Source organism: Nannospalax galili, unplaced genomic scaffold (assembly GCF_000622305.1).
Source record: "Nannospalax galili isolate Female #2095 unplaced genomic scaffold, S.galili_v1.0 scaffold1750, whole genome shotgun sequence".
NCBI lineage: Eukaryota > Metazoa > Chordata > Mammalia > Rodentia > Spalacidae > Nannospalax > Nannospalax galili.
In genome coordinates, this window is record NW_008329031.1 from 814,312 (window position 1) to 829,974 (window position 15,663).

Genomic DNA, 15,663 nt, shown 5'->3' on the forward strand with positions numbered 1-15,663 from the left:
TTTTTGGGGCATGAAAAGCTGGTTTGTCTAAGTTTCCGGTTCTCTCTTTTGATATTATATTGGAGTGGCCAGATTGCTTTTGTCTTCAGGAGTTCCCACAGAGGCCCAAGTCAGATGAGGATCAGATGCTCTCAGCTTTCTCCTAAGGTCTGGGTCCCTCCGGGAAAGATTTGGCCTCAGGAATTTGGGTGTTGGACTGGCCTGGGAGCCGGGCCCAGGAAAGATGCTGGTCTAGGGCAGCTGGTGGCTGTACCACCCAGAGATGCAAAGGTAGATGGGGGCAGGAAGCAGCCCCAAGGGCTCCTGGGGACTGCACTGAGGAACTGGGTTGGTCTGGGTACAAAGGATCAGGAGGAAGAAAGGTCAGCCACAGCGTCCTGGAAAGAGGCTGGTAGGTTGTGCAGGCCCAGGGAAGTAGAGGGAGGTGAGGGCGAGGTCAGGCCCAGAGGACTCCTGTGGACCAGAGAAGGCAGTGAGTTGGTCTGGATACAAAGGATCAGGAAGCAGTGGTGGTTTCCCAGGTGTATGGGGCCCCAACACAAGGAATGGGACAGGACCCAGGCTAGGAGGAGAGACCAGTTGGGGAGATGGGAGGGTGAATGAGGCTGGGGATTTGAGGTGCGGAGGGCATGATGGACTTAACCCGGATAGAGGCCTGTGGGTCGGAGAGAGGCCTGTGGGTCTTCTATTTTGTCTTTTTAAAGTACATATATAAATTGAACAAAATCCATACTTGGTATTGCAATGAGTGGAATAAAACACCATTTCAGAAATGATATATGAATGCCAATTGTATGTTTCTAAATTTGGTGGTATTTGTTATTGATATTTTTATTCCATGAATTTTAATCAACAGAATGACTATGTGGTAGAAACAAGTTTGGTTGGGATGGTGATGAATGGTTTATCTCACCTGCATGGATGCAGAGATCATGACCAGTTTATTATTAGTCTCATAAGAGGTCTGGGTGGAAATCTGAATATGAAATCACGCCTGGAATTTACCAAGGAGGTAATGAATATTTTAAAGTGGTATTCAATATCATATTCTTTAGCTCTTTTTGAACCTTAACTGTCAACATACAGTGATTTGTAATTAAATGTATGGAACTTTTAGGTTTTGAATTTATGCATTAAGTAGACTAATAATACCCCTATATATCTATATGGCTTTGTATATGTTTGTGCATATATATTCAATTTTTCTTATTATCAACTGTGTGATATTTAATATTAAAATTTTTACAATGTTTTGTAATTGACTGAATTTTGGTGTATAAGTCTAAGATACACTTGCAGTTTTTTAGCTGTATGAATAAAGCTTTGTTTTATTTAGTTTTAATTTATAATATAGTTTTTTTAAATCATCCTTTTTTAAAAAGCATTTTATTATTTTTATCTTATGTGTATGAGTGTATTGCCTGCATGTATGTGAGTGCACCTATGTTGTGCAATGCCATGGAGGTCAGACGAGGGCTTTGGATTCCCCTGGAACTTGAGTTAAGGACTGTTTGTAGCTGCCATGTGGGTGCTGGGAATCGAACCCGGGTCCTCTGCAAGAGCAGTCAGTGCTCTTAACCACAGAGCCATTTCTCCAGGCCGTAAAAACCGTCCTTTAAAATAGATTTAGCAACTGAGAATGTTAGCATGAGTTAGTGATTATGAAATCATTAATATATGTAAAGATTGTATTTGAGCCAATTGGTTAGAAAGTTGATTTCTATGTCATAAGGAATTTTCTTCCTTTTGAAATGATTAAGCATTAATTATCTTGTGGACTCGTTCCAACTGGTTCCAGCTGTTTCAATCTGCTTCCATTTGCAGCTGCATCATGTTGTGGTCTGTTACTTTATTGTGTTTGCTTTTCCACTGCTGTTTGTCCTGTTGCTTCTGTTACCAGATGCTTCTCCTTAGCACCATTCTGCTTTGAAGCTCCCTCTTGCACAAATTACAGCTTCAGTGTACAGGAGAGTAGCTCTGGAGTGATATGGGGTGACTCTTGACTGGGCAGTGACTGCGGAGTGGGCGGTACTGGGATGTGTTGGGGGAATAAAGGCCTAGCCCTTCTCTGCTCTGAGATTTGTGGTTAGTGCTCACAAGAATGCCACTTGAAGTTGGATCTGTGTTACACGTTGGCCTATAAATATCCGCCAAGTTGGTAATCTGCATAGATATTATTTTCACCTTAGATCACGTAGAGGTAAAATACTATTTTAATTACAAAGTAGTTTGTGCATAAGTAGTGTAGTGTAAACTTTTTTTGATTTATTCATTTTTGCATTAAAAATTTTTACGTGTATGAGTGTTAGGCCTGCATGAATGTAAGTGCAGCGTGTGCATGCAGTGCCCGAGGAAGAGGGTGTCAGATCCCCGAACTGGAGCTATGGATGGTTGTTGCCAGCATGTGGGTGCTGGGAGTAGAATCAAGTCTTCTGTAAGAGCAGCCAGTGCTCTTCACCTCTGAACCATCTCCAGCTCCTCATAACCTTTTTTTTTTTTTTAAAGAAGATGCTTTGCTATGGAGATAATTACTTTGAAGAACTGAAAAAAATTATATGCTTCATTTGCAGTATGTACAAACTTATTACAACTTTTTTCTACTAAGGTGTTTAATTGGGCACAAGAATCTCCTCCAGACCCTCACAAGCCAATGGACACTTACTATGACGCAGACAGGGGGCTGCTAGCATCGTATGTGCTGAAGAAGCCAGAAAACCTGACTGCTGATGACTTCAGTAATGGCCAAACTCTTCCAGTTATTCAAACTCCTGATATGCAGCGAGGTCTAGATTATTTCAAACCATGGTTAAGTTCTGACACTAAGCAGCCATTTCTTCTCATAGGACCAGAAGGATGTGGCAAAGGGTAAGAATATGTCACCAGAGATTCATACTGTGACTTTGTCTCTTCACCCCAATAATTTGACAACTTCTGTGCCATTTCTTTTGATTAAAAAATTTATACTTTCATGGAAGAAAGTTCATTGTCAGACTCCGTTTTTTTTTTTTTCTTTAATTACTGTGGAGACTTTTGTCTGCTAGGTTATGCAATCTGATAATACAGTTTTATAAAGATTCTATGCATAAAATCACAACAAAAATTGAATACCTTAGATGTACTTATGAATTACTGTATGCTTTTGTTATGAAATGTAAAGGTTGAATTTAGTTCTCTTGTTAATAATAACATCTAGCCAAGTGAGATCCAACTATTTTTAGTGCCATAATTGTTTAGGTTTTACAAATCTCTCCCTCTCCTGAAATGCTGGTTTTACATTTCTGTTGAGAATAGTAATCAAATTCTATACAATCAAGGGAATTTTTTTTTTCCCCTGGGGGATCTTAAAATATTTCCTTCAGGTATGGGGAAATTGAGTTCATATATTTGATATACTTTATAAAACTAAATATGTGAGAAGAATCTGAAGAATACCTTAAAATGCATGTTTTTTTTTAATTTCAAAAGTTAGTTACCTGATAACTATGGAAACCATTTACATATTTCTTATTTTCTCTATTCATATAATCAAAAATAATTTAGAAATTGAAGTATTCATTAGCTAGCAATTCCGTATCGAGTATAGAAAATATCTCGTTCTCTTTTTCAAAATCGAGCATCGTGTCTTTTGCAGGATGCTGCTCAGGTTCGCCTTCTCTCAGCTCCGCTCCACGGAGATTGTCACCATTCACTGCAGTGCTCAGACTACATCTCGGCATCTTCTGCAGAAACTGAACCAAACTTGCATGGTGATCAGCACTAATACTGGTCGTGTATACAGACCAAAGGATTGTGAAAGACTTGTTTTGTACTTAAAAGACATCAATCTGCCCAAGCTTGATAAGTGGGGGACCAGCACCTTGGTAGCTTTCCTGCAGCAGGTAAGTCCCACTGCTTGATGAGTCTGTGTAGTATTGGAAGCAGCCTATTACTGTTGGGTTTTCTTACAGATAAAACTTCTGCTCTCCTTCTCTGGGGTCACTTTTATATGTCATGTTTCATGAAAATTTACATACATGTTATATTTATAAGAAAGACAACATGTCTGAGCCTTATCTTTGTTGGTCTTCCTCCCTTTAGAAGAACACAAGGGAACTAATGCCTTTATTCTACAAGTATTACCCTCCCCCCACCCCTAAAACAGCAGGCAAATCAGAAGCTGGAGTTGGACATTTGCGCTTGATGTTTGGTGTGCTTGCCTCTGACAGTCGTGATCTGTCCTTTCTGGGGTTGACCTCCCCCTTTAGCCCTTTGGGGTTCATTGTTACAGGTTCTTGCTCCACGGAGAAGAATTCTTCCTTAATGTTCTTTACGTCACATTAGCACTTCTAAATTCTTATTTTCTTTATTATGTGGATCTATTTAGCTCAACCGTGTAGCTGCAGTATGATAACATAGTTAAAAGGAACTGGAAATGTTTTCCCTATGATTTCCTGACTCCTGATAATTTTTTGATAATTGTTAGCAGATTTATAATAATATGTGGGTTTTATTGTTTAATGCAGAGAAAAACTTTTTTAAAAATGAGGATGATTCAGATAAGATTAGTTTAATGCTGGGTTGAACAACACTGTTTTCTGGTGGTGTAAGAATTTAAAATGCTATTTCAGTCTGAAATGCTTGGTTAGGTAAAGGATGATTGTTACACCTGGAAATAATTAAAATTTAGGCAACACTACCTGAGATAGTTAATCTTGTCAACTAGTTAAGATTTAGAATCACTGTAGAAAGAAATCTCTGGGTATATCTGTGAGGATTTTCTAGATTAGGTTACTTGAGGAGGGAAGACCAATCCTAAGTGTGAGGAGCCTGGTCATTGGCTGGAGCCCCTGACTAGCAGAAGAACAGAGAAAGGGAGCTGATCAGCAGCATGCATCTCTTTGTGTGTCCTGGCTGGACACAGTCACCAGCAGTTGGTCTCTGTCCTGCCGCCATCCCTTCCGTGTATGAGGGATTACATCCGCTTGAGCTGGAAAATCTTCCTTAAGTTGATTTTGTCTGTCATTTTGTCACAGTAAGGAGACAAGTAACTCGTGCCTAATCTTACTTTGATTAGAAAATCTAAAGCATAAAACATTTTATAAACATTTATTTTTATTTAGGTGTTGACATATCAAGGATTTTATGATGAAAACTTGGAATGGGTTGGCCTGGAGAATATTCAAATTGTAGCTTCTATGTCAGCAGGAACAAGACTGGGAAGACACAAGCTGACCACCAGATTTACTTCTATTGTTCGTCTTTGTGCTGTAGAGTATGTATCTTAGTAAAATTATTATTTTTTATTTTGAAAAGGCATCATACACAATTGCATTTTATTCAGAGTATCTACTACTAATATTTAAACTATGATGTTTTTCCTGCTCTTCCCAATGTTTTGGCTGTAGTTTAGCATGATAAAGACTTTAAACAAAATATCCTATGCATTAGGAATATGTAAGGAAATAAAGCAAAACTGTTTTGTGTCTTCTGTCCTCTTAAATGTCAAGATAAGGAGCTAAAGTAGTATATTGGATTTTTATTTACTTTTTAATTAGTACGTAACATAAATATTGTACATATTAGTGTGTTACTATGGAATGTTCTGACACATATATGTGCCTCATAATGCTTAGATCAGTTAACAATATAGCTCCTTAAAATTTATCATTTCTGGGGGCTGGAGAGATGGCTCAGCGGTTAAGAACACTGGTTGTTCTTGCAGAAGACCCGGGTTCAAATCCTAGCACCCACATGGCAGCTAACAACTGTCCGTAACTCCAGTTCTAGGGCATCCGACAACCTCTTCTGTCTCCCACGGGCATTGTACGACACGGGTGCACTTACCTACATGCAGGCAATACACGCATACACATAAAATAAAAAAATAAATATTTTAAAAATATATATATTAAAAAAATGATCGTTTCTTTAGGATGGAAACAGTTGAAGGCCTTCCTTTCTTATTTTCCAGTAGTGGTGATTGGTCTGGGGCTCTGTCCTGCTGGTCACGTGCTCTGTCCGGAGGTGTTCCTCAGCCTTACGAGTCCCTTCTTCAGCTTTCTGAAGTGTGCGGTGCAGGGTTGCTGCCTCCAGGTGCCCTGCTCTGTGCATCTGCATACCAGAATTCCTGGCTTTTCTCTCTGTTTAGCTTAGCTTCCCTGATTAACCTTTCCCCAGCTCTTCCTACCCCTTACTGATCCCTGTCTCTGGGAATGACTGTTCCACTCCCAAGTTGTTTAAGATGAGCATTTTTTTTTTTTTTTTTTGGCCTTTTTGAGACAGGGTCTCCCTGTAGCCCCAGCTGTCCTGGAACTCACTATGTAGACCAGGCTGGCCTTGAACTCACAGAGATCAGCCTGCCTCTGCCTCCCGAGTGCTGGGATTAAACGCACGTGCCATCACGCCTGGCAAGATGAGCCTTTTTTTAAGATTGTGTGACAGATGCTATTTGTATTTCTGTGTGTGACTTATTTTGCTGAACCTAATGATTTCCAGTTATATCTATGTTGCCTGAAATGACATAATTTCATTATTTGAATGGCTGATTCATATTCACACATCAGTTGATGGATACATAGTTTTTTTTCCATTTTTGGCTATTGTGGATAGTGACACAGTAAATATGAATACAGATGTTTCTTCAATGTACTGATTAAATTTCCTTGAATATATAAAAGTGTGATACATTTTAGACTTAAATGTTGTATTTCATAAAACAAACATTAAATTTTATGGAGATAACTAAAAGGATGCTTTTAGCTTGAACAGTAGAGAGAGGAGTCATTTTAATTGTGATGGCATCAACCCTAATATAGCTACCCATCTCTGTGATCCGTTATTGCTACTTGGACTCCTGGCTCTTATGGTCATGGTGCTGTATCTTCTATTGCATTTCTACCTTACTAATCCTTACTTTTATAACTTCTTGCTAACTGCATCTCACCTATGGACATTTTGCTTTCTGAGATATTATTGTGGCACTAAAGCCACGTTGAAATTAATTTTGGTTTGGGAGCACTAGGCTAATTTTGTATTTCTATTCTGATAGTTCTGAGCTGAATTACTACCCTGTGTGAAGATTATGCTAATTCAGAGTGCTTTTCTGATGTAACACCTCCCTCTTTTCTTTTTTTATGAAGATGAATGGCTTCCCAAATTTTTGTTTTTAAATAATTTTAGGAGAATTCTTTATTAAGACTCCCAGTGTTGATTATGATATTAACTTATTTCATCTTTTTTTTTTCTTATATTCCTGTTTGTTAGTTACCCTGAAAGAGAACAATTACAGACCATCTATGGAGCATATTTGGAAGCAGTTCTGCATAAAAATCTGAAGGATCATTCTGTTTGGAGTTCTTCGTCAAAAATCTGCCTCTTAGCGGGTTCTATGGTACAGGTGTATGAACAGGTATACATAAATTAAGTCTGCAGTTCTCAGGTCTGTCAATAGTATTCTAAAAGGACTATCGTCCATCCTAGTCTTTGTGTTGCTGTCGTGTCTTTTCTTGTTGCTTTACAGATGACATAATAACAGTGTGTTCTGGTTATAAAGTACGAGTACAGAGGAGAAACTGAATTACTATTCTGTCTATGGTAGTTGTTGAGGAGGAAGTGAAATTTGATCTGAATTAGAAAGATTAGAGATTCACAAAGTGGTTGAAGATAAAGTTTTGTTAGGTAAGGTAACAGTATGTGCCGTTAGAGAAGAAGTGATGCTCTTTAGAACACTGGGTAAAAGTTGGGAAGGATAAGTTGGAGATAAGAAATTACTTAAGAACATTGGCTCCATATGTCACAAGTAAGATGACTGAGAGGCAGCCTCTTGATTCATTCACTGGTTTCTTGAACCCCAAGTAGTCTATGATTCTCACCATTAGAAAATGATTAGAACATGGTTTTACTAAGTTCTGTGAGTGCTTAGAATTGCAACCATATTTTATGAAGTTTAAATTAGCTTCTTTTTCATGTTTCCCTCTATCCATGTTGCCTGCAATGGCAGAATTTCATTATTTGAATGGCTGATCCACTGTTGGCAGTCTGTTGGAACCTAGGAACCATTTTTAAAGTGATACTTTAAGAAATTTAGAAGATAGCTGGGCAAGGTGGCTCATTCCTGTAATCTGTTTAGGTTATAAGACAAGAAGATTGCTGTGAGATGAAGGCAGGCAGGCAGGGCTGTTACATAGTGAATTACAGGCCAGCCTGGGCTACACAGTGTGAGACCCTGCCTCAAAAATAGTTAGACAAAATGCACAGGACAGAAATGTCTGAGGTAATTAAGAGTAGCAGTTCTATTTAAACAGGTTGACTCGGAGCTAGGAATTGGCCTTCCTGTGAGTCTAGGATGGTGGGAAAAGGTGTGGAATGAGGCCATTCGAAAACCGCCTGTTTGTACTTGCTCTCTTTGCAGGTGCGGGCCAAGTTCACAGCTGATGATTATAGTCACTATTTCTTTACGCCTTGCATTCTTACCCAGTGGGTTCTTGGCTTATTCAGATATGATTTAGAAGGAGGTAAGTTTTGGTAGTATGTTTGTGTACATGCGCATTTATGCTATAAATCATACTCATAATTGATACATTACCTAACCATTGTGATGGTAATTATAGTATTCAAAAGTGACAACTATATTTACATTAATGTGAAATAACACTATTGTGTTTAACTATTACTATTAAAAGAATGATAATTATATTTCTTTTTCCAAACTGTCTCTGTTACCAGTGTTCAAACTTGATCTTGGGAATGATAAAATTATTTTCTTTTATAGTCTAACCATATTTATTTATGCACTTTAGAACCAATGATTTTATTGGGCAACTATAGGTAGTGTTTAATGTAGATCTTAAGTAATCATAAAATATGAGAATTTATTAAGAGAAATGAATTTTAACTTTTTTCTCATTTCTTTATTCGCTGCAACAATTGTGGTATGTAGATTCTTTCTCTTTGTCTTTAATATTATGTCATTTTACAATAATTTAAGATTTACAACAACTGCAGAAAAATTTTTCCGTTTTTAGGATCCTCAAATCATCCGTTAGATTACGTACTGGAAATTGTAGCCTATGAAGCCCGGCGCTTGTTTCGGGACAAAATCGTTAGTGTGAAAGAACTTCATCTGTTTGACAGCATTTTAACAACAGTGTTTCAAGGAGACTGGGGCTCAGATATACTAGACAATATGGCAGGTAATATGATGTCGTTCATGTCAGTATTCAGTTATTATGAGTATTTTGAAATTGTTTTTCTTATTTGTAGTGTGATTTAGTGTTTCAGCAAACAACACTTTGAATGATTTTAGTATTAATATGAAAGGGAGAATGCCCCATTATTATTTCTAAAGTTCTAGAATTATATTCCAAACAAAATACAGTATGTACTTAATTTCTTGATAAAGTGAGTACAAGCCTTTTGTTGTATCTTTGTAATACAAAATTGTTTTTTAGTAGAATTTTCACTGAATGTGGTGTTACTCCAGTAATCCCAGAACTTGAGAGGGAGAAGCAGGAGAATTGCACAAATCTGAGGTCAGCCTGGTCTGCATGGCGAGTTCCAGGCCGGCTGTGGGGCACGAGGTCTGCCTGGGGAGCTCCAGGCCAGCTGTGAAGCAAGACCTCATCTCAGAAAACTAAAAGTTCAGTCTCTGATTATGTATGAAACATAAAGGGTTGTTGGGAAATTCCTCACTTGATCAATGACCTTCTTCTTAGTTAGGAAGATTCTTCTCCCTGTCACTACCCGTAATGTCATTATGTGTTCTTCCAACTCCAACCAGCTTTGTTCAGTCAACCACTTTGACGTCAGTGGTTAAATAGTGGTGTTGCATTTGGAGCTGTGACTACTTTACAACCAATTTGCATGTTACAAACTGCTGTGGAAGCCGTTCATGCAATCAAAGCACGTCAGCGAGAGGACCTCTGATGAGGAGCTCAGTACAGAGGTTTCCCAATAAGATGACTAGAAGGCTACAAACATATTCAAAATACTTTACAGAATGCAATTTATGTTTTGTGTATTTCCAGATGAGACATTGGTCCTAGGGCCATAATTACTATAAATCAGTGAAAATACTCAAAGTGGGAATCCTATTGAAATTGACAGAAGAATTTTGTAGATATTTCCTGAGATTTGGAAGTAGAAAAGTTCAGAAGACACTTAAAGCAAGGTGAAATGTGAAGTCAGTGATGGATGGGAGTCGGCTTACTTTTGAGGAAGGCATGCAGGCCCCGAGAGAATCTTTATTCTAGAAGCTGCCGTGTCCTCAGTCCCGACCTCACCTCAGTAGTATCTTTCCCGTAAAGTTCTTTAGTCTTTAGACACTATCAACACTTTTTTTAGTGTATGAATTTTCTAGAGTTTAGTGGTTTAGTAGATCAAGGCACATAAGATTTTCTTATAGTGCAATGTTAGTTTCTTAAAAACTTGTTTTTGCTTACACAAAAATACCCTCAAGAAGCGTGTATTTGAATGACAGCACCTGGCATCAGTGCTTTCACTGAGGACCGCTGCTGATGCATTTGCACCCCAGTGGATGACGTCAGTGGTTACAGTGGTGACTATAAGAAGCATGAAGTGTTTTAATTAATATAACTTTTCCGAGTGTGTTTGATAGGTAGCAGCTTTTAGGTGTAAAAGAGGTGGAGACGAATTCTTGTTTAACAACGTTACATTGAAACAATATTAAAAGTTTTTGTAACAATGCTTTGAAAATTAGTGTATAATAAAATACCAGGTTTCACTATGACATCTTAACCCATATTATCCTCACTTGTTCCTCTTCCGCAACTGTTGTGTTAGTCCCCTTCTCCACACACGTACATGCACAGACACACACAGACACACACACGCACACACACATCATCATTTTTGTCTGCTGTTGAGAATGTAGGCTGATTCCATGTTTTGGCTGTATGAGTGGAGGTGATGGCATCTCTGTGACGTGCATGTGGACTTAACGTTCTTTGAGTGTCCATAGTCAAGTATGCTGAAGCTGGATCATAGGTTCATTACTTTTAGTTTCTTAGGACCCTCCACACCAGCTTCCCTGTGGCCACAGTTTGCATTCCTCTCAGCAGTGGTAAGGGTTCTTTCCCTACTCTCTCCAGCATCTGCTGTGCTTCGTTTCTTGATTGTAGCTGTCCTGACTTGGGAGAAATGGAGTCTGAGGGTAGTTTTAACTTGTATTCTCTATGATGGTGATAGGTATTGTATCTTATTTCATACAGTTACTGACCAGTTGTACTTATTTTGAGAACTGTCCAATTAATTCACCCATGTATTGATTAGATATTTTTCTGGCTTTTTCCATGTGTGCCAGACAGCTTTCAGCATGTAAGTCTTGTATAGGATTTCAGATTTATGCTTGGGTTTAAATTTTATTTTTAGAAGTTATAAGTGTGCAGATCACTTTTGTTCATTTGTTTTTATGAGACAGGGCCTCACTAAGTTGCCCAGGTAGCCCCTGCTTACATCTTCAGGCCTAGTCTCAACACTGTTAAAGTAACACTAACTGTGCAGTGCCTTTCTTTTATCAGTTTCCTACACCATGAAATGAACATGCTATATTCCTGAGCAGGAATCGCAGAGCAGGCAGCTACTGCAGTAGTCTGTGGTCAGTCATGTCAACAGTCGTGACAGGACAGGGATTATACTAATGCCGGTTACTTAAAATATTTACTCTCTTGGTATTTGAATGTTTGAGAGCTTTTTGGGTAACTTTCTGAAAGATGCATAGAGTTTGTCTTCTCGGATGGTGAGAATTGTGTTTACACCATCACCTATTCGAAACAGAAAGTACAATGTTTAAACACAGGTACTCTATAAATAACTTGAGTTAATGAATTTGTGAATTCTATGTTTTTTAAGCAGTAGCTAGTATGGAACCAGCCTAGAGTTTAGGAAACTTGACCAGATGCAAGTAGTAAAAGACTTCTGGGTATAGAAATAGCAGATCATTTAACCCACAAAAGATATATAATTAGTGGGAACCCTTTAAATAAAAAAAGTAGAAGGCAGAAAGGAAGTCATGACTTGTGGCATGATAAGCAGGGAGCTATCAAGGAGAACCTCCAGGCTCACATTGGGCAATGACCCACAGCTGTGGATTTGTGGAGTAGCACTTTGAGGTTATTCCCACATACAAGCTTCATTGGAATGAACTTTATAGTGATGGTAACAGGAAAGAATGTGGTGGCGGAGTTCTCAGAAGAAAGGTGGCTGTGGTGTTGGGGGATGGGAGAACTGAGCTTGTGGCCAGGGAGACACTTACTGCAACCCTCTCCCACTCCCCTGGGAGTTCAGTAAACTGCTGTGTCAATTTTCCTTGTAAGGTCATGTGTTATGCCTATAAATTTAAGAGAAATTTGGGGGATTTTGCTTTCTGACTATGATTTACTTATTAATTTTCTTTTACTTTAGAAGTTAGGGTCCTTGATGAATATCAATAAATCTGTTCTTTAATAAGAAAGTTTTGTCTGTCAGTTTATGTAAATTATATTTAATAAATGTTATGTGCAGATTTTCTTTATTAGTTATTTTTCCTCATTGCTGTGACAAAATTCCCATGAAAGCAGCATAAGGAAGAGTTTGTTTCGGCTTAGAGGTTGAAGGTACAGTTCATCACAGCAGGAGTGTCCTGGTGGAGCTGGTCACATTGCATCCATAGTCAGGGGAGGCAGAGCTGGGAATGCTGGTGCTCTGCTCACTTTCTCCTTTCTGCCATCCTGAAGCCAGCGCATGGGATGCTGCTGCTCACACTCAGGTCTTTCTACATCAAGTTAACCCAATCTAGAAAATCCCATAATCCCCCAATCCCAATCCCTTCAAGTTGACAGTATTAACCATCACAGTCCTGGAAAACAACAATGCGATAAACTCTGAGTACACAGGGGAACAGGGGAGTTGGAAGGAGCCAATGCATCTAGGGAGAAAGAAGCAGAAGTATACTCGCTGTGCAGGTAGACGTTGGTATTACAATGAGAGGTCTTTGTACTTTAACCAATTTTCTTGATCTTCAAAGTGTTTATTTTAATGTATTCAATTTGACTTTGTATTTCTGGAGTTTTATTTTCACTGAGCAACCAAAAATATTAAGTAATGTAGTTGCTCTTTCATTACTAATGATACTTATCAAACAAAAAATTCTTTTCCTCAGATACTTTCTATGTTACGTGGGGAGCCCGACATACTTCAGGAACAAATGCAGCTCCGGGACAACGATTACCTCCACATGGAAAACCACTTGGCAAACTGAACTCTGCAGATCTCAAGGATGTTATTAAAAAGGTAACCTGTCACATATTTGAGTGAGATGTGGCAATGATTGTAGTTACCTAAGCCATTTATTGGGAACATTTTGAGTACATAGACCTGAATGATCTCAGCAGACTAAACTCACCCTTCTCTTTGGAAACTTGGTCCACTCTGACAGACATAACTAGATGCACATGTATAGGTACATATAAAATTGTTAAGATATATATGAAAAAAGGCATTGCCATTGGAAATACCAACAAGGCCTGATATTAATGGGGAAATAACCCCAGAATGGAGATTGTCAAACCGCAGTATTGCAATAACGTGGACAAGTGGAAAACAGGCAGGTTCCAGGGTCCTGTCCCCAGAGAGTCAGACTCATTGGGTGCGCTCCAGAGAATCCCAGTCATCCCACTGAGAGTAAGTGCTGTAGCGTTTCTCCTCTTTCCCCCTTTTTTGCCATCCCCTCCCTCCTTCCCTTCTTCCCTTTTTTCTTTCCTCTTCCTCCTTTCTCTTCTGTCTCCTTGTTCTTAGTTTTAGCGAGGAAGAAAAAGCAATCTGACATATTATTTCTGTAAAAATTAATATATTGAGGGTTGGGAGAGATGGCTCAGCAGTTGAGAACACCGGCTCCTTTTCAGAGGACCCAGGTTTGAATCACAGCACCCATATGGTGGCTAACAACCATCCTTCACTCTAGTTCCAGGAGAATCTGTGCCTTCTTCTGACCTCCATGGGCATTTCACAACATGAGTGCACTTATATACATGCAGGGCATTACACTCATACACATAAGGTAAAAATAAGCTATTAAAAAGATAATATATTGAAAGTTAGCATGCCTTCTATGTTAGGAAAAGTGTTTTTTGTGATCTGGTAAACTGCTTGACTTGGAACGGTATTGTGAAGTTTGGAGTGTTGGCTTTTGTGAATGTGTGGTATCTGCTTGTGGCTCTGTCCCCCTGCATTCCGCCTTCCAGTCCCTAGCAAGGTGGAGTACCTATCTGGGCTCTTGATCCATTTGCAGCAGTGCCAGAGAACAAGAGTTCAGAAAAAGACTATGTAGGTACTAACTTTCTAGAGTTCCGAAATTATTTCATGATCTGTATTCACTGATTTGTAACAAAGAATATTATTTGATATTTGAAAGATTTTGTAATCAACCTGTAATTTCATGCTATTTTTTACTCCATAGATATCCATAGTGAAGTGATAGCCATAAATAACTCAATTTTGTGTACCCTTAAACTCATTTGACATTACAACAGTTTTTCATATTCCTTTAAATTTGGGTTATTACATTGGTAGAATTTTGGTTGTGAGATAACATGCAGTAACTTCATCCCTTTTCTTTAAAAGTATCAAAAATATAATATTTTATTCTAGGTAAGTAACATTTTCGTGTAACTAGGGATTACAGTAATTATAAATTTTTCTCTGTGCTTTTTTAAGGGTCTTATTCATTATGGACGAGATAACCAGAATTTAGATATTTTGCTTTTCCAAGAAGTTCTGGAATACATGTCTAGGATAGACAGAGTGCTGAGTTTCCCTGGAGGCTCTCTTCTGTTAGCCGGACGCAGTGGTGTGGGTCGGAGGACTGTCACATCTTTAGTCAGTCATATGCATGGAGCTGTGCTGTTCTCCCCGAAGATTTCCAGAGGCTATGAACCTAAACAGTTCAAGAATGATCTCAAACATGTGAGTTGCTGACAGTGTTTCCCTTTATTTGATTTTAAAACATGTTGATATTCTAAATACTACTTAGTATATTTAGGTCTCTCATATATAACATATTCTTCATTTTAGCTTTGATTATTTTCCTCATATAATTTTTTAATTTTTATTTTATTTGTATGAGTGTATTGCCTGCATGTATGTGAGTGCACCGTGTCATTCAATGCCGCGGAGATCAGAAGAGAGCTTCAGATTCCTCTGGAACTGGAGTTAAGGACTGTTCATAGCCACCATGTAGGTGCTGGGACTCGAACCGGGGTCCTCTGCAAGAGCAGTCAGTGCTCTTAACCACTGAGCCATCTCTCCAGCCCCTCATATTTTATATTTTTATCCGTAGATAGAAAAGAGATTCTTGTTAGCATTTTCGGGTTCCAGGTTCTGAGATTGTGCGTGTTTGGTAGACATAGGTGATATCAGTACAGTGTAGTTTCATAGGAGATATATTGATACATATGAAAATAAATGATCTTTCAGCTTTTGTTTAAATAACATACCCCTAACATACTTTTCCTTTCAAATAGTATTTACTTGTGAATTTGATTTACTTTTTTTTTTTTTTTTTGGTTTTTTTAGACAGGGTCTTCTTGTAGCCCCAGCTGTCCTGGAGCCCACTATGTAGACCAGGCTGGCCTTGAACTCACAGAGATCCACCTGCCTCTGCCTCCCAAGTTCTGGGATTAAAGGCATGCA

At 38.6% G+C, this 15,663-nt stretch overlaps 1 protein-coding gene across 2 annotated transcripts in view; it reads left to right on the forward strand.

Annotated features, from left to right (window-relative positions):
* Positions 1-15,663, forward strand: part of Dync2h1 (dynein cytoplasmic 2 heavy chain 1) — a 273,560-nt gene that overhangs the window by 79,133 nt on the left and 178,764 nt on the right. For both annotated transcript variants that reach the window (XM_008829984.3, XM_008829990.3), the window contains exons 41-49: positions 857-1,012; positions 2,606-2,865; positions 3,632-3,878; positions 5,100-5,251; positions 7,243-7,387; positions 8,390-8,492; positions 9,003-9,170; positions 13,136-13,266; positions 14,689-14,937. In XM_008829984.3, coding sequence (XP_008828206.1) covers positions 857-1,012; positions 2,606-2,865; positions 3,632-3,878; positions 5,100-5,251; positions 7,243-7,387; positions 8,390-8,492; positions 9,003-9,170; positions 13,136-13,266; positions 14,689-14,937 — 1,611 coding nt within the window. The remainder of the gene's footprint in view (positions 1-856; positions 1,013-2,605; positions 2,866-3,631; positions 3,879-5,099; positions 5,252-7,242; positions 7,388-8,389; positions 8,493-9,002; positions 9,171-13,135; positions 13,267-14,688; positions 14,938-15,663) is intronic.